The following is an 18,878-nucleotide window of genomic DNA, read 5'->3' as shown; positions in this document are numbered from 1 at the left end:
TGCACACGCAAACACACACATGAAGGCAAACTCTCTTTTTTTTCCAATATTATTTTATTAATTAACATTTGTACACAATAAATACAAACGTAGCTTTTTGTACAGCCAATAATCATATGCAGAAAGACATTTGCACCTGTTCTCATTACTTGTCACCATGGCAACAGCCCGACTAGAGAGAAGGCCAGTGGTTCTACCACTTTGTAATAATTAAAAGGAAGATCCAAACTGCTGGATGCAAAGAAATAAAATAATTATACAAAAAAATCAAATGACTGAACAGTATGACAAAACAAAAGGACTGTTGAAAGAAGGGATTTAAAAAAAAAGAAGTTGTTTTTTTGTATATTGGAGACTGAAAACAAAACATTTTACAACAGACTGATTGAGACTTTAAGAAATGATCTTCTGAGGGAGGCTGATGTAAACAATAAACTTCAAAACAAGTTTTAACATCATATAATAAATTAAGATCTCAGAGAAATCAAGGAGAGGCTGCCGTTCTTGTTGCCTGAACCGCACACCTTTTAAGATTGAGATCGGTTTTACTAACAGCAGGGGAACACACGTGTTGGATCAATACTGTAACTAATTCCAATGTGGATGAAACCACTGATGATCATAATGGGTGCTACATAACGTCATGATGACAAAAAAGGTATTTCGGTATCCTATTTTTGAGGGTAACATATTTGACCTACATTTGTCCCGTCCCAAGTCTTATCTGTATCTATACTGTCCATTTGGTCATTGTAAAAAAAATAAAAAAATTAAAAGTGCAGCTGCAAACTCGGCATTTCAAATAAATACTAATTGCTTGCTATATTTCTGATTATGTCACAGCACTGACAAAAATTAAACACTCGTTCTCAAAATATTTAATTCTGAATTCTGGATCGATTTTTTTATTTTTTTTTAATGTAAACTGGTTCCACATTTAGTAGGTTGAACTACAGAGAGGCATTTGACAAAAGTAGTTTGAATGTCACAAACAATTCTTCCATCCCATTAAAAAATATATATACTGTGTGGGAGAATCAGTGACAATTATGATGTACGCCAAAACTGTCAGCCATGTAAGAGAACCCTCTCTTTCAACATAAAAAAAAAAGCTTTCGGAAAAAAGATTCAGAATACAAATTCAACCTAAATATATTGATCGTCATCTCCATCTCAAATGTAAACGCACATTAATATTAAGTTACAGTTAGTTCAACACCGCGTTACCAAATTAAATTGTGTGGAAATGTTATATAATAAAATAGCAACTAAAGCCAATGTTTCCATTTTTGGGTGCACGAAATTAGTATGCCATTGAGCTGCTGCTGCTGCATCTTCAAAATTACAACCACTCTGGTGTAAATATGTCAAACAAAAAAAAAAAAAAAAAACAAATTGGCATCTCAAAAACAAAACAAAAAACACACACACATTCTTCACTGGAAACATCCTAACAGTACAAATCCTTTTGTTTGTATAAGTCAAGCAAAACACCAACTTGGAATGTCCACAATGCCTTTTGAAATGCAAACATCAGTGCCACTGAAACCGAGAAGTCAGCATAGATTGACAATCAGCAGAGTTTCTGACTCCAGCTCAGGTCAGCTCAGGTGTGGAGGTGCTGCTACTTTGCAGGGGGGGGGGGGGGGGCAGAAATAAACAAAAGTGCTACGCTGCCGTTTGGCAAGGACTTTAAAGGCTTGAAGGGTTTTTAATTAAGGGCTTTCCAGTGAGATGCACACGAGAATTGAACTTGCCGCCCTTTGAATATCATTTGCATGTGTCCATTCAGCGCTTCGGTTCTACTTTTAGCCAGCACCGATCAAACACAGGACAAAATGAGTTGCTGAATGATGGTGCTTGATGCAAACACACAGATTGTCAGGTAAAGAACTGATGCAATGCGAAGAGAGCCATGGGGGCAAACGTGATGAATCTGTCGATCCATAACCAAGCAGCCCAAAAAAATACCAACACAGCAGACCTTTATGCCAGAAATACTGCCTGTCCATATAATCACAATGACACCTAATTCAATACCAAATCAGTCTTTCGGTGCTTTTAACGTCAATCAACGTTCAACCAATTGCTGAGAGAAGATACAGCACGTGTGTGTGTGTGTGTGTGTGTGTGTGTAATATGACGTATGCGTATGTGAATACAATGGCAGCCACCGAGTCGCGCTCACTGCCGACCAACAGTACAGACGTGACCAAAAGTTAGAGGGGGAGAAAGAAAGGACGGTGAAAGAGTTAGCGGGAAGAGCAGAAGGGAGGGTCCAGCCTCTCCTTTCTCTCTTTCCAGTTCTCGTCTCCTTCCAGTCCTCCTTCCAAGCCCTCGGTCCAACCATATTTACAATGCCCTTTCAGAATAACATCTTGTGTTCAATTAGCCGAGTACTGTAATATGAGCATCACATTCCTACAACAACAGTAATGTACTGTACTAATACATGAAATACGCACTGGAGGATGACGCGGACTATAAATGGCAAGCGGTGGGATGTCCTTGCTCATTCTCATTAAGCTTACTTTTTAGGACGCCGAAATGCACTAATGACTTGGGGAAAATACTTTGCATTTACCACTAATTAGATGATGAAAAAATTCGGAACTTTTTCCATTTTTTTTGAGGGTTGTCAAATTTTCAGGGGGAAAAAATTGTGCAAGAGAGCACAGTGGTGTGTTGCTTTTTTTCTTACTCTTTTTATGATGGTAAAGAGGAAATGTATTATTTTATTTTTTTGCATTGTATGAACATTCCTTAACTCATTCACTGCCATTGACAGCTATAGACGTCAAAAATTCATTTGAACTATTTCTATTAGTTTAGTTTTTCCATTTTTGTTAACAAGAGTATGAAAAGCTAGATTTTTTTTGTACATTTAGAACAGATATAACATTTGTGATTAATCGTGAGTTAACTAGTGAAGTCATGCAAATAATTACGATTACAAATTTTAATCGCCTGATGTCTTTTTTTTTTTTTTTTTTATAATCTTTTTTCTTTCTTTTTTAAGGAAAATACTATAAAAAATCAGGGGCGTTAGGTGAGTACTATTTTTAATCGTAATTTATCGCATGACTTCACTAGATGACTCACAAATTTTATATCTGTTCTAATACAATCTAAAAAAAACACTAGGTTTTCATACTCTTGTTAACAAAAGGTGGAAAAAAATGTTAAACTAATAGAAATAGTTTAAATGAATTTTTGATGTCTATAGCCGTCAATGGCAGTGAATGAGTTAAAGGGGAACTTGGGTTGACTCGTACGTGTTCCATTGACAGATTTGTGATCAATTACAAATGATTTGCCCTCGTCTCCGTACACGATTATTGTAATGAAAAAACAAAATAGAAGTAAGCTTAACAAGGTCAGAAGAACGTGTCCAACACTCCTTCCCTCTGCAAACATTCTTCCTCATCCTCCTCGTCCTCCTCTTCAGTGTGCACTGGGCCTCGGCCCAATGAGGTGAGGTTTTAAGGCAAGAATGGAAGGAGGCGGGAGGGCGCAGAGGGACGGCTGGGGAGGCTACTGCTGCACTTCATTAGGAAGCAAATACAGGAAATTGAACCGCCTCCCCCACACTCCTCTATTCCCTCTTCCACAATTTGAGGATAAGAGACAACGAGGGGTAGCTCGAGTGGGGGACAGGTTCAATTCCGTTTTCATCAGTTTATTTAAGGTCAGAGACGCGCCAGTGGACATGTTAAGGAGTGCACGTCTAACCGCCTGCCATCTTGTGTCTCGGTTACACCAGCGTGATCTCCACCTCCTCCGCTTTGTCGCTCTTCCCATGTTGTCGGCGGGACTGCTGTTTGGGTGGTGGGGGAGCAGCGCGCACCTGAGAGACAAACAGAGAACGTATGATTGAGCTTATTTGGATGCCTGGTACAGTGGAACCTTGCAAATCGAATGTCCCTGAGGTCATAAATGTGTCGCCTAACACAAATATTCCAGAAAAACACGTTTTGTAACAAGTCAACAAATCTCGGGAAACTCTGAGCTGAAATATGATGACGACGTAAGTCGTAGTGCAGCAACATAAACGGTATCTTACAATAAGCTGATAGCAAAAAAAGGAACAAAATGTAGTACATTGGGAAATAAGCTGTGTAATAACTGGGCCACAACATATGTAGAACATTTCATATGTTGAGAGAGAGCATAAAAAGCAATGATAAGATGGTTGGCTGGATAAAATATCGTACACCGCGACAGTGTACTGATGTCTGTGTTTACAGTACACAAATCCTGTTTTCCAAACTAACAAACTTATCAACTCACAATATACATCGATAATCATGCCCAAAGATGAGCAATTGTACATTACAAAATGAACTTAGAGCCGTTGTTTATTTTGTAGTCTTTTAGAATTGAGATATTCAACTGTAATCTCTTCAGCAAAAATGTGGCTGAGCTTGAAGCACTTCCTGTTTTCCATCCAAACCGATTTTGCTTCTTTTAAATTTGCAGTGTTAAACTTAATCCTGTGCTGCCACCTGGTAGCCAAAAGTGGAATTAAACCCCAAACTAGAACAAAATGGAGATAGAGTTGGACAAAAAATAAATAAATACGCAAAATAGTGGGACAGTGATCTCAGTGTATAACACACTTTTTTTTTTTAAATACTTATATGATAGTTAGGAATTTTAATGCATTCCTCAAAACATTGCCTGTAAAATAAATGTGTTTTTTTGTTTAGTTTTTTATGGCGACAAACTTGTTTTTGTCTTCAAAAGCATCACGTAACGTATTGTTGTCAACCTCGGAAATTGCTTTCCCTACTGTGCATACTAACAGGTCGTAGTTTGCCTGGACCTCCTTCAGGGGGGAATCGAGGCAGCTGCGTTTGAAAGCCAGGAGACACCGGACTCCTCCCAGAATTTTGATCTAAAGACAAAAGTGACATTAAAAGCCCATCACGAGTGCAGCGATGTTACTTTAACGACAGGAAAAGTGTGGCTCGCATTGCTTACTGGCGGTGGCTGACGGTGCCTTGTGTGATGAGGCGGGCAGTGGAAGCTTGTGATCCCCGTTGAGTGCAGCAGAGGGTGAGCGCGGGAGAGACGGCGGGGTCGAGCTCTCCGGGCTGGTGAAAGGGCTTATGGGAGGTTGATCATACAGCGGAAGAGGCGGAAGAGATGACGGCAGCTTTGCAGAGGGAGAAATCTATAGGAGGAAATCAGCGTGGCTACAATTATGAATCACTACATAATACATATATTATACTTCATTTGTGTATTGGAAGCGACGTGGATTTTTTTTCTCAACCTTTTATCACTAGGCTTACTGTTGTGTAAAACTAATGAGAAAAAAAAATCAGCATTTTACATTATTTTTTGCAATTCACTGTGCAGGTAGACACTGCCGATTAAGTGAGCATAGAAAAAAAACATTTAAAATATCCACTCTTTAAACTTGTTGAATGTTATGTCTACAGGCATCTGGGAGGGGGTGAGGCTGTATCCTTCCTGTCGCCCTAATGGGGCAGTGCCACAGATAAGAGTCCCCAAGATGTGATTGCAGCGCCAGTTTTCTTTTCATCAGTGGCCTGCAAGAGCATGACGCCTCTAATGCAATGTTGGTGACAGAAAGAACAAACGTTGATGATGGAAGCAGGGCGGCACAGTGGGATAAGCTGAAAATGAACCATGTGTGCGTGATGTTTTGAATCCACAATGGCGGGCATGTGACATCTCACATGTGTCACCTTGACATTCTTTAGTCTTTATTTTCACGTATTGCCATATACTGTGCATGAATAAGCTTCAATAACCAGTTGACAAGCAATACTCTACCTGTACGTCATTGGTCCCTCCCACTCCGGTCTCGCCATTCTCGGTCAGATCCTCCACCAAAACAGAGGGAAAGACGCCCACCCTTCCGTTAAGCTCCCCCTCCCAGAAGCCATCATCTGTCTGAGTGTCACGGCTTAAAAGGCGAATGACTGCTCCCTCCGAGAAGGAGAGCTCCTCCTCCGCCTGGCCTTCGTAATCGTAAAGTGCTCGTACGTACACCACTGTGGGGGGAATAATGGACAGTAATTAGGCACACAGTAGGAAAAACAATTCCAGACACAGATTGTTGGAATCCTGTTATGGCTTGTGTTTCCATTCTGGACTCAGGTTTGAGGCGTGTCTTTTCGAGACGGCTCCTTCAACAGATGGGGGCTTATAGAAGGCCACTTCAGAATAGTCCAACGATTTACTATTAACTCTTCTTGGGTGTTTTTTTGTGTGTTTTATGTATCCTTTTTGAGACTAAGCAAACCATCTTCTTTTCTTCGTACACACGGCACAGGCGAAGTTGTTGGTACACGTTTGTTGAAAAAAAAGAACAATCATCACAAGAAAATTGTCCCAGAATATTTGTGGCCATGTCAATATGCATTTCAGCACATTCCACTCTCATTAGGTTCAAGGTATTTCAGTGATCACAGGGTTTTGTCTTTGCTACATTGTGGGGGCCATACACGTGTGTTTTTCCAGGTTTAACGACCATTGTGGGGACCAACTTGAAATTGTGGGGACATTTTGGTGGTCCCCACAAGTTCAGACCTCTTTTTGAGGGTCAAGACATGGTTTTAGAGTTTAGGTTTGAATTGGGTTATGGTTGAGGTTAGGGTAAGGAATGGGAGTAGGAAATCGTTTTGATGGTTGGGGTGAGGGGTAGGGGCTAGGAAATGCATTATGTCAATGAGAATCCCCCAAGATGATACAAAGACAAGTGTGTGTGTGTGGTCTTGTTTTTGTTACATAGTGAGGCCAACATTTCAGGATTTCGCAGTTGTGGGGCCCACCCGTCCATGTGGGGCCATTTTGCTGGGCCCCACAAGTTTAGAGCTCTTTTTGAGGGTCAAGACTTTGTTTTAGAGTTTAGGTTTGAATTGGGTTATGGTTGAGGTTAGGGTAAGGAATAGGGGTAGGCAATCATTTTTGATGGTTGGGGTTAGAGGAAGTTGCTAGGAAATGCATTATGTCAATGAGATGGCCCCACAAAGATAGTAAAACAAATCTGTGTGTGCGCATGTGTGTGTGTGCGTGTTTTGTCAGAACACTGCACTCTATTGTGTTGCATTCATGTTTTTTGTTGCATTTATTGGCATGCTATCTCGGTGCTATGATGCCAAGCAGCTATTGCCATGTTAATTCACACAATGTGGTGGAAACGCAAGCCTGGTCAGGCTAGAGCACAAATGTTAAACTCAAGTCCCGGGGGCCAGATCTGGCCTAGGGTTAGGGTTAAGGTTAGGTGTGGCCCGCAAACGCTGATGTCAGCTTCGGTGATGCTTGCTAAAAATGTTACCCAAATTTCAAAATGTCAAATGTATTACATAATAACTGAATAAATAAATGAGAAATTGCAAGCATTTTTTTGTTACCAACTTGCTTTATTACGGTAACTTGAACCACAGTTGAGCTGGACATCTGTATCTTGTTGTTTAATCTCGAGTTTTTTGTTCTTGTGTTTAATCTCAGTGCTATTTTAATTTCTAGTTTTAATAGTGTTTATTGCATATGCATGCTAGCTGATCTGGATATCTCCATTTTATTGCTTTTTAATTTGCATTCTTTCTTTCCTATTGTTTTTATCATAGTGTTGTTGTTTTTTAGATGTGAAACACTTTGGGCACTTTATTTAAATGTGCTATAAAAATAAACCTTGACCTTGATCTAAAGGTTGAACAATGTATTATTCTTGACGTTTGATTTCAAAACTAGTGATTTGTTGTGTACTGTGTAAGTGTGTATGTAATAATATGAGGGTGTCTGATTATACGGTTTCACGTCATTACAATGTGGCCCGCGACAAAAATTAATTTGACACCCCTGGGCTAGAATAAGATAAGCCGTACAGCACAGAACTTAAATACAGTGTATTTATTGTAGGGAATACGTTCCAGACTCAAAATCTCCAATAAAGAGCTACCATATAACATATTTTAGTCCCCCCCCCCCCCCCTAAAAAAACCCCCACACATTTAATCTTATTTAAAACATTGTAAACATATTTGAGAACACAAAAAATGCAAGCCTAAAATGTATCAAAAATACAAAATGTATTGAAAATACTGTCCGTTTGTATTGTATAATCTATGTGTTGATATCAGCTTTAGAGGGTGGATGGGGGAAGTTTGGCAAATATAGACTAAAAACCAAACCAAAAAATTGCTACAAAACTGCAGATTGCTGCAATACAGCGCAAACTTTCTCAAAAGAAAAGTAACGTACACAAAAAAAAATCGTGTAATGTAACGCAGTAGGTGAACCATAATCCAGCTGGACTGTATGCCTAATGTCTTCTTTGATGGCGGCAGGAAATTCATAAGTCGGGAAAAATTACACTTAAAAGGTATGAATGAGCAACTACATATTGATTCACTCGACTCAAAACGTATTTTGTTATCAAGGTTACAATGCTTACTGTTAACATCACCGTTGACGCAGCCAGAGTGCAACTCCGGCTCGGTTGAGTTGGAAGAAGTGTGTGATCGAGCGTCCAGCGTTGCCAGTGATTGAAGCATGCTCAGCAGACTGTTGGACGCGGGAAACTGCAGGTATTTCTCAGGGACATAACCCACTTGACCTGTCTTATTGCGAGCCTGTTGAGACAAATGAGGAATCCATACTCAGCAGGTCTACACTACGCCAACACCTGAAGACATAGTGTCTTGTTTGTTGTTACTGCAAGCTTGCTGCTCATTTGCGTGCAACGTTGCACGCGTACTGACGCACCTTGACCCAGTCCTCCATGTCCCCATCCTCAATAACCTCCAACATCTCCTGCTCATCGATGGTTAACTCATCTGGCTGAGAAGCCTGGCACAGAGGAAGAGTCAAAACGGTTTAGTACAGCTTTGAAACATATATCGTAGATTTTATCTTCTGAACATAAACAATGACTTTTATGCTGACGTAACATTTATACATTTACAGTTCTGTACTTAAGTGTGGACCCAGAAGGAAATGTATTGATTTTTGTAGCATTACCTGCATTGTTTCATACCTTGTATGAGAAGAGGACCTTGCAGGTCAGCGGGTAATTGCGAAGGGTTCCTGAAGGGCTGGAGCTGCTGTCGTCGAAAACCTCCATATTCTCTTCACACTCGTCACCGTCCTCACGCTCCAAGTCAACTGTACCCTATTACAAATAAACACAATACAGGTCAAAAACCTTTAAGATGACATTTTCAATGGGTTTCTCTTTTTAAAAAAATGGTTCCGTTGTTCCTCCCTGTGAAGTGATATGTACTTTTTGACACAGGTGGCGGGTAGCAGATAAATGACACCATCTAGCCCCTCCCACTTTTGTTGCATAAGCCTTTGATTGGCTTCTCTGAAGGTCATGTGATCTTGTGACAGGAGCTGCCATAGCATGCTGACCTGTCTACAATAACATTTGTATGTATGCGTGCTTTCACCTTTGTGTGTGTTTAGCCATTCTTAAGCTATTGTGTTCAGTCATCAGATTTTTGTTGACACAGTAAACATAATACTTGAGTGTGTGACTTTAAATGTGTACAAAACTAATATATTGAGGTATTTTTCCTATAAAAAATATCCTTGAGCATAGCATCATGCATATTTGAAACATTATATTTAATGTTTTGTGATTTTCATTCTATTTTCTTTTTGTCTTCAATAACTGGCATACATCTCATATCCTCATGTCATACTTATATGGTAGGTATAGCAAATAGATTTCCCATTTTGAGATAACAAAATGATACAGATGCAAGAAATAATGTTCAAGAACAAATTTGCCATTCTATTATTCTAATACCTCTAAACTAGTTTTAATTAGCTGTCTGATAGAAAAGAAAACAAAAAATAAATGTGATGCCTTCCAGGATGCCAGTTAGATATTATTATAATCTATGGACAAAATAACATGCTACTTTTTATTGTTTCTGCAACAATAATGATAACGTTTATTCTATTCGATTTTATTGGGTGAGAAGATTGTTGTTCTTTGTTTCGTGCAACCACTTAAATAAAGTGATATTGTGGATCTCTAGTGGATACAGAAAGTGAAAACAAGTCATTTAAAATATATATTTTTTAAAGAGATTGGGGTAAATATGTTGGGGGGGTGGGGGGGGCATCAATAAGCTGGTTATGAGGAAAAGTATTATTGATGTGATTAGACCATGGTTGAAATTTTCCACAAGGAATGTTTGACGCTAACAATAGTGATATGTAGTGCTAATTGGAAATTGCATGAAAATTAGTCTTTAATCATGCGAGGCACAAACTAGATGTGAAACCTTGTCGGAATTTGCAAGTTATCCATCTAACTTCCTCTTTTTTCTCACCTTGGCATCCAAGTTGACCTTTTCATTATCACTCCTCCTTTACTCTCTTGCCGGTTTACTTCCTCTACACCTGCTCTCATTTGAGTCTCGTAATACTGCAAATGTCATCAGCCATTCACAGGCTTTCTCTCCACTGAGAATCACTCTGGTGTTTGGAATGTGTACTGCAGTGTCATGTGAGCAGAATGACAACGTCTCAATTTCAAAGTGCACAAAAACACACACGCATTATTATGTCTAGTGACTGGAAGATGAATTGATAACTTCAGAAATTGATGATGATCGTAAAGAAGTCTCGTGAAGTTTGCTATGGAATTTGACATTTCGGAGTTACTTATGAGCTTTTTTTTTTTTTTAACAAGCTGGCTGTTCAGACTGATAATTAGGCTGTGCAGAGATCAATCAATTATCTTTGCATCATTCAGGAGGTGATTTGTCAGGAGGGCTATTCTGGCTGGGTAGTTTATAATGAAATCATAAAAAATGAAAGCGTCTGGTTGACAGTCTTAAGAGTCTGCATTTCTGAAGGTTTCAGTTGTTGGGGTAACTTGACTGTGGTAGTGATATTAAGATGTAAAAATAATTGTATAGTCAGTCCAAACTTCATGACAAAAGCATGATGTAGAGCATTTGCGATGTGACTGGTGATCTCAAGCGTCTAATTGTTTACATTCCTACTTAGATTTGTGCTTGAACAAATTAGGCACTGTAAGACAATAAAATGTGGTCATTTTAAATGTGAATCATTGTTTCGCAATATGTGGCTGGAGACCAGGGTCCACCCTGTTGGGAGTCACTTGGGAAAGAGTCCAGCTCACCTATGACCCTAAAATAAGGGCGTGTTATATAAAATGAATGGATGGACACCATAGTGATGCAGTTCTGTGGTGATCATGTTCCTGAAGCAGTGTGGTTTGTGGATGTGATTTTTTGTTTTGTTGTCATGTTTATATCATTTCTGCTTTAAAAACAACAACAAAACAATCAGCTTCAAACAAAAGTGAACATGTTTTGACAAGGAGACCAGCAACACAGACATAGTGAGGAGTTGTCTCACCGACAGTGAGGGATCGTGGGGAGTGTAGTTGGCCCAGCGCTCATTCTCGAGCTCCTCCATCACCTACATGCACAAAAACAGTGAGGGGCACAAACTAAAAAACCCTCCTTGTGAAACGTAGCGTTCATGCAGGCATGCAATGACCTATCACATTCACAGAATCATGCAGCAAGAATCATCCATGCACATTGAGTATAAAATGTAGTGTAGACTGTAACGTACCTGGTTCATGGCGCTCTTTAGCCAGGTATCCACGGCAACGCCCACTTGCCGCAGGAGGTCCAACCGAGCTTCTGCTTTTAACTTTATTGTCTGAAGAAAAAAGGGAAGAAACAATTGTTAAACCTAACCTGCTGAACTTTGTGAGATGTGTCATCCTGCATGTCTATCATGGCTAAAACTGTCATTAGAAAGACAAATCAGTTTGGTTTATTATACGTAAGTGTTGGTCTTCTGTAATTTGGACTTGGAAAAACTGATTTCATAAACAAATGCTACTATTACAGCTGTGGTAGATGAGATGATCAGACCTATAAACGTGTCATTGGTTTTGTTGTTGTTTGCCATTCAAAGTTCAGCTCTATTCAACAACTTGCAATCAGTCAATGTCAAACTCTCCATGGGGATAAAGTACTGAAATCAGACGGCTCACTTTTATTTCCAAACTTACTTTTAATGAGCTGCCAGCACTGCGAGGGCTGGACATGTGCTGCCTTCTTTACTAATGAGACAATATGATGAAGCTATAAACACAGAGTAGGAAATCCCTGCCTGCCTGCCTGCCTCTCTTCCTTAACTCTCTCTCCTTCATCTCTAATCCTCTCTTGTCATCTTCTCTGCATTTTCATTGCTGTCCTCTTTCATTACCTGCGCCTTCAGTTTGTCTCTCGTGCTGACACAGCACATTGATTGTTGATGGATCAGAGTGTGTACGTCTGACTAGAAACACTGACAGCTCTTCAGCTCTGCTTAATAAACACAGCGGCCCATCAAGTGCTATTTGTCACTTTCTGTAGGCAGAGATCAAATACTACAGAAAAATATGCGCTTCATAGTACTTTTGGGAATTAAAAATGATGCTAATGGGGGAGGAAGGGGGGGGGTATGCAATATAATCACACCACATTATGGTACCAAAGTATCTCATAAGTGTTGAACTAGATGTCTTCTTTCTCTTGAGAATTATTCATTATTACGAGACTGTGTCATGCTTGTGCCACAGTGCAAAAGCAAGTTCAATAAAGTAAAGTTTGAATAATACATTTTTGGCTGACTTTGGTGTGGAAGAACTAGCTTTGCACCACACAGAGCATCGCCCTGAGTATACAGTAACAAATTCACATTATTCTGTAGACATGACTGGCACTGCTCATGATCTCATAAGGTCACATAAAATGAACACAGTGCAGGTATTAAATGTTTTTTTTTATCTGGAAACAGAAAGAAATGTGTTTCTTTGAATCAGTAGCCTCGGATTTGTATTTTGTCATGTATTTCCACAAATGTAAGACAATGACATGGCAAAACAAATCATTGTGGTTCATATCAAAACCATTACAGTCATAATGATAATGGCATCTTCTTTAGGTACAAAAGCAGCATCATAGGTTGCCTCAAAATGTAGAGTGACAAGCATAATGTGTGAACAATGTGTTCATTGTTCCTCTTCTCAAATAGAAGTAGATTCTATTATCCTGACTGTAATGTGGATGGGAATATTAAAGCGTGGGTCCAAGAGAAAAGTGCTCTAACTATATGTGCATAATGCTATAGTCAAAAATGGATAATGCAAGTTGTACAACTTTCATTTCCTTTATAATGCTCAGATAAGAGCTCTACAATGCAGCCATTTCATTAAATATGTATAAGCTTGATCAAGGTAGTGCTGGCCTGGAAAAGCGACGGATGGTAGGGAGAGAAAATGTAAGCAGGAGATGTGGTGAAAAGGGATGTGATTGCACAGCTGATTTGTTGCACCACCTGTGTTTGCATTACGTGTGATCGCATGTTATTAATAGTAGACGTTTGTGGAAAAGAACTGCCAGCAGAGGGTGTCAGACATGTGAAGGTAAAAAAAAAGCAGAGCTAAGCAAAGGGACAGAGCGGTAGAAGTCAAAGTGACAACCGTATCAAGGAACATTTGAGTTTAGCCTATTCTAAGATACATGAGGCCTTTAATAGGTCAAGGAACTATATCTGCTAACTTCAACTTGATTAATAATGGAATTCACATGCCTCAGACTAAGGCAGTACTGTAGAACCATTTTTTTCCCGTGACGCCCCCCCCCCCCCCCCCAGATAAAAAGTGCCCATTTATGATCATAAATATGTTGCACATAAATATAATGAAATAAAGTTATATTTTCTTGATATATTAATTTGAAACATTTTTTATGATAATAATTGAATTGTATTTTTTGTAGACAAATGTGAATGTGTTGCAATGCACTACAATAATTACAATAATGAAGTATTTTCCTTAAATGTAAGAACAAAAAAATCGAAAAAAATCAGTCACATTCAGAATGTACCCGATGCAAAAATATATTTTGCGTGTAGTAAACAGGTCCTTTTCAGACCCCTCCGAGTAAACTACCCCAGCTGCAACAATGTTTTAACATCGTGCAGCGTTAAGTGTTGGACTGACAGGGAAAAAAGGGGAAGATAAGTCACAGACCTCAGCTTTGCGTATGTTTTCTTTGGCTTCTTCTATCTTCATCTCAAGATCTGCTCTGCCCTGTTCAGTAGGGGGCAGGCCGTGACTCTCACACTCCTCCAGTGACTGACCAAATACACACAAAAACACATACTGGAAGTCAGTACAGTTATTATGTTTTATATGAAAAAAATGAAAAAAACATTTAAGGCAATTGCAAGTTTTTTTTTTTAAATACATCTATTTCTTTTCTTTTTTTTTGCAAATATATCCCATGCTATAACGTGGAGAGCCGCAGCTAATAAAGCAAAGTAGTCTTAGTCTTTTGCCAGTTTCTAGACATTTCCAATGAAAAGCAACGATTAAAAAATGCTCAGAATTACCTGTAGAAATGTTCAAATAATGTGTTTAAAATGTATGTTATGTATGTACTCACTCTTTTGTAGTGAATTATATTTTTGTGTTCCCTGGCTACCCGTGTCGCCCATTTCCTGGCCTCCTTGTTCAGACTGTGCTCCTCTGTGGTCCCCATCTCTGACTCCAGCTGACGACTCTAATAAAACAAACACACACAATCATGCAAGCATGAGTTAACACACGGGCAAACACACTCGAACGCAGAACAGAACTGAAGAAAAGACATCAAATGGAATCGGGTTTTGTAACGTGCAGACGCTGTTCGTGTAGCGAATGAGAGTAAGAAAGATTTCTTCTGTCTCCTTTAATAAACTGAGGATGTGCTGCAAAGCTGCTAGATATCCGATTGCTTATCAAAACCACATGTGTGAACAACACCGCGTTTATGTGTACATTTTTGTGTGGACTACCAGTGTCGGGGGGAACGTGGCATGTTCTTCAGTACTTCATTAAATCACGCAGTATGCTTGTATTTGCCGGTACATGCAAAATACACATTTAATTTGTTTGCAAGAAACAAAATACTGCACCTTGATAAAAAGTAGTGACGGCCAAAACAAAAAGGTACGTTACGCATGCTAATAATAACTTCCACTTCTGCATATTGGTAACTGTCTGATAAATATGGGATCCTAATCCTAACCCTTCGAAGTGGCAAATTATGAGCCATACACAATAAATGGTTTACATGATACATCAGCAAAAGGATAAGCTTGTCCCATCTTTATGGAAAAGATGTTGATAGGATTTGTGAAACTGTTAAAATTGTGTAAACAACTTATTATAAGAAATTATAAGAAATGCTACAAATGAGAGCGTATTGAGAGCAGACAAACGGCTCAACAATGATGATCCAGCCATGGCTTCTGATTGCAATAAAGACACGAATGCTAACAATTAGGGCTACCTGTGCCAGGGTCATTCTCATGGCACTGACGGGTGAAGGCTCAATGTCCACCAATTGCTGCACCGAGCTCAGAGTCTGGCACACGCAGCCAAGAGCAGCGTCACAAGCACACAAACACACAAACACAAGGAGTAGTTAGTGGGAAAATAGTTAAGGGAAAAGTGTTAGCGAAGGTTAAGTAGGATCAGGAGGACACAGGAAAGGAATAATGATCACATTTTATACGAGCGAGCACACGAGGACAACGTTGCGTTGCTCTCACCTTGTCACACTCGCTGGGCTGGAACTGGAAGTCGTGTGCTTTGTGGAACACGGGGTTCTCTTGCATGAACAACTGCTGGTTGAACTCTTGTATTATCTAAGAACAAGATACGGACACTTTGCATTAGACCACTCCACAATGAGGATAGCCTCTTTTGTTTTGTTTTTTGTTTTTTGCTTAAAGGAGCACTATAAACATTTCATAGCCTTTCATATGAAAGTCAAAGGCCACTTGTATTCTTAAGGACAAAGACTGACGAGCAAAGGAAGCTATGGACACAACAGGGAGAATTGTTATAGTTAATAGGGCTGTGCACAAATAGGTGGTGACTGGAACAGAGACGTGAAGTATTAAATTAAAACGGAAGTCGAATCAGAATTTTGGGATTCGAGCGAGAAAGATTTACAGGAATGCCAGGAATAAAAAGCAAAAAGCATTTGTGAACAAAACCTCTCTATAACCTCATGAAAACTAAAGGAATCTGAAAAACAAATGTCAAAATTACATTAAAATTAACTATAATGAAAAATCCAAAACTATTATAAATTATAACCCTAATATGAGCAAATGATTTATGTGACGTGTCAATCATATCAGCGTTTTTATTGACACAAGTAAATATAAGTGAGAATTCTTTAAGCAGTAGAGACTCTTGAAATAGAAAGTGGCTATTAAATTGCTCCCTTTTCAGTATGAAGCAATCGTCAGAGGAAGCTGACATTCGCAGCAATGTACATGTTGTTCTCACTGGTCATCAATACAGCAATTTGTCTGTGGGGCTGCTGGAGATCATTTGTAAACCCCTGCGCTGATTTTAAAGGGAATGAGGCTGTGTTCTCTCCCACAACAGCGCTGTTACTTTGTTAGTGTTTTTAATTCCACTTAAACACATTAAAGGCACCCAGTGTATTAGTTTTGTGTTGTTGTTTTTTAACACATTAGGCTGCTGTGTTGGTCCATTAAGTTTATTGGCAGCTTTGATTTCCTATGGAAGATTCCACCAAAATAGCATTCATGTAAGAAATAACTGCTTACTTGTAAAATCACAAACTTGATTGATTTTAGTCAGCATGTTTTAATATTATATGTAAAGTTTTTTTGCCTTTATTAACTCATTCACTGCCATTGACGGCTATGAACGTCAAAAATTCATTTGAACTATTTCTATTAGTTTAACATTTTTTTCCGCTTTTGTTAACAAGAGTATGAAAACCTAGAAAAAAAGTAGAACAGATATACAATTTGTGATTAATCGTGAGTTAACTATTGAAGTTATGCAATTAATTACAATTAATAAATTGAATCGCCTGACGCGATAAGAAAAGAGAAAATATTATTAAAAATTAGGGGCGAAAGGCGATTACAAATTTTAATCGGAATTAATTACACCACTTCCCTATTTAACTCACGATTAATCATGAATTTTATATCTGTTCTAAATGTACAATAATAAAAAAACTAGGTTTTCATACTCTTGTTAACAAAAGTGGAAAAAAATGTTAAACTCATAGAAATAGTTCAAATGAATTTTTGACATCTATAGCCGTCAATGGCCGTGAATGAGTTAAATTATGTTGTTACAAAAGAATGAAAGAGGACTTCTTACTCACCCTGGTAGATTTGTCCAACAGGAACTGGAAGGTGTTGTGTGTTGCTTGTGAGGCTTCCAGCTCAGTGCGGCACAATGCTATCAGGTAGTCTTTCACATGCTCATAGATCCTGCCATCCAAAGCCTGGAGGACAGAAGAAATACCAACAAAGATGCTTTACTTTGTATTTACATCATCTTTCAAAATCAATCAAGAGGACACATTTGATTCACAATGCCTGTCGTCGCTCAGTCACCAGTGAAAAAAAGTGGAACGCGTTTAATCTAAGAGATGATATCATTATTCACATTGGATGAAGGCCATGAGGCGCTAAGTTACTTCAGACTATTTCAAAACACATTGGGCAGAGAGGAAAATATACACAAATAAATGAAGATGAGGAAGCAATGGAGAAAAAGAGGAAAAGGGAGAATTTCAGCAGATGATGTGTGTGCGTGCGTGCGTGCGCGTGTGTTGTGGATTTCTTTCTCTCAGCTGCAAGAGGAGGTGAAGGGGTTCATGTGCCAATTCACGACAATTTAACACAAACACTCTCAAATATCCAGACACGAATATTACCTATGTTTGTGCAAATGATCACACACAATGGAATATAAAGGAAATGTAAAGGAAGTTATGTCATCAAGGGTGGGCTGACTTCATTGGAAATGTTTCCTTATCTTGATGCTTATCTCCTTTGCTCTCTATCTTCACTTCCCACACATTTTTTTTTTTTAAATCCATTTGCAATGGCGCTGAAATGAAATGAGTCAACTTCCAGGAAAAGAGCTGTACCGGAGCCAGTGGGTTAGTGTATTTGCTTATGTGTGTGGTTGGACTGAATGAATGCACGTGCAATAAACAGTCCAGAGAAGCAGCAACAGAGAGGCTATGAGTTGACTTTCGTGTGTGTTTGTGTCTAACAGATGACTCTGATGACACATCGGGACACAATATACGTTTATGGAGTGAACTTACAAGCACGGGAGAGAAATAACCAGCAGATTGGTTTCCTCTGGCACTGTCCCCCATTCCATCCAATGTGTACGCGTTCTTGTATCTGTGTATGTGCACAACCCCCTGCAGCCTTCTGCCACTCGGATTCACTGATTTATTATTCAGGAGTGCCTCATAGTGTTGATGCTCATGGGCACTACAGAGTGAGGGGTGCATAACAATTGGAACTGAACACAGGGGTAACAGTAAAATCCTACGGATGGAATCATCTGAAGAGGACAGTTACATTTTAGGGGCAAAGTCATTGATGGATTTTTTTTTTCTATTATTGTATTTGTTTCTAAATGGGGTGGGCTGGGGGGTATTTACAGTATTTCGCTAATCTTTGTCATCCGTAGGCCTTTGAGACTCTTTTGCGATTAAGGGCAACACAAATCAATTTGACTAGACTTCACTAAATGGGATCCTGTCATGGTTTTAATGTAGTAGGTTAATGTCTAACTTTCTGTTAGTGTTCAGAGTTTTTGATTAATCAGTTGGGTATTTGGATATAGTCGTTGGTATTCTTCCCTGAAAATTCACTCATTAGGCTACAGAACTTCCATATTATTCCACTGCATATTATCAGATCGGCTAAGATCTGCTCACGTTGCGTTTGTGCAGTCACTTTCCACTTCGGCATAGTACCAAACTAAATTTGGAAAACCGCAC

The 18,878-nt window shown here is 39.1% G+C and overlaps 1 protein-coding gene across 4 annotated transcripts in view; it reads right to left on the bottom strand.

Moving 5' to 3' along the window:
- Positions 1–56: 56 nt before the first annotated feature.
- fchsd2 (FCH and double SH3 domains 2) overlaps positions 57–18,878 on the bottom strand; it is a 38,764-nt gene continuing 19,942 nt past the window's right edge. For 2 of the 4 annotated variants that reach the window (XM_086080794.1, XM_086080795.1), the window contains exons 9-21: positions 17,232–17,354; positions 15,622–15,717; positions 14,472–14,588; positions 14,057–14,161; positions 11,602–11,691; positions 11,380–11,442; positions 9,014–9,148; positions 8,743–8,826; positions 8,432–8,609; positions 5,806–6,026; positions 4,984–5,176; positions 4,806–4,897; positions 58–3,847 (exon numbers count right to left, since the gene is read on the bottom strand). In XM_086080794.1, coding sequence (XP_085936920.1) covers positions 3,755–3,847; positions 4,806–4,897; positions 4,984–5,176; positions 5,806–6,026; positions 8,432–8,609; positions 8,743–8,826; positions 9,014–9,148; positions 11,380–11,442; positions 11,602–11,691; positions 14,057–14,161; positions 14,472–14,588; positions 15,622–15,717; positions 17,232–17,354 — 1,590 coding nt within the window. In that variant the 3' untranslated portion in view covers positions 58–3,754. Of the gene's footprint in view, positions 3,848–4,805; positions 4,898–4,983; positions 5,177–5,805; positions 6,027–8,431; positions 8,610–8,742; positions 8,827–9,013; positions 9,149–11,379; positions 11,443–11,601; positions 11,692–14,056; positions 14,162–14,471; positions 14,589–15,359; positions 15,435–15,621; positions 15,718–17,231; positions 17,355–18,878 lie in introns of all 4 variants that reach the window. The other 2 variants (XM_086080792.1, XM_086080791.1) reach the window with 2 other exon arrangements.

Source organism: Leptonotus elevatus, chromosome 7 (genome assembly GCF_054856555.1).
Source record: "Leptonotus elevatus isolate MCC_2025b chromosome 7, RoL_Lele_1.0, whole genome shotgun sequence".
In the NCBI taxonomy this organism is placed as follows: Eukaryota; Metazoa; Chordata; class Actinopteri; order Syngnathiformes; family Syngnathidae; genus Leptonotus; species Leptonotus elevatus.
Note: the sequence above shows the minus strand (reverse complement) of the source record. Positions and strands in the feature narration are given on the sequence as shown.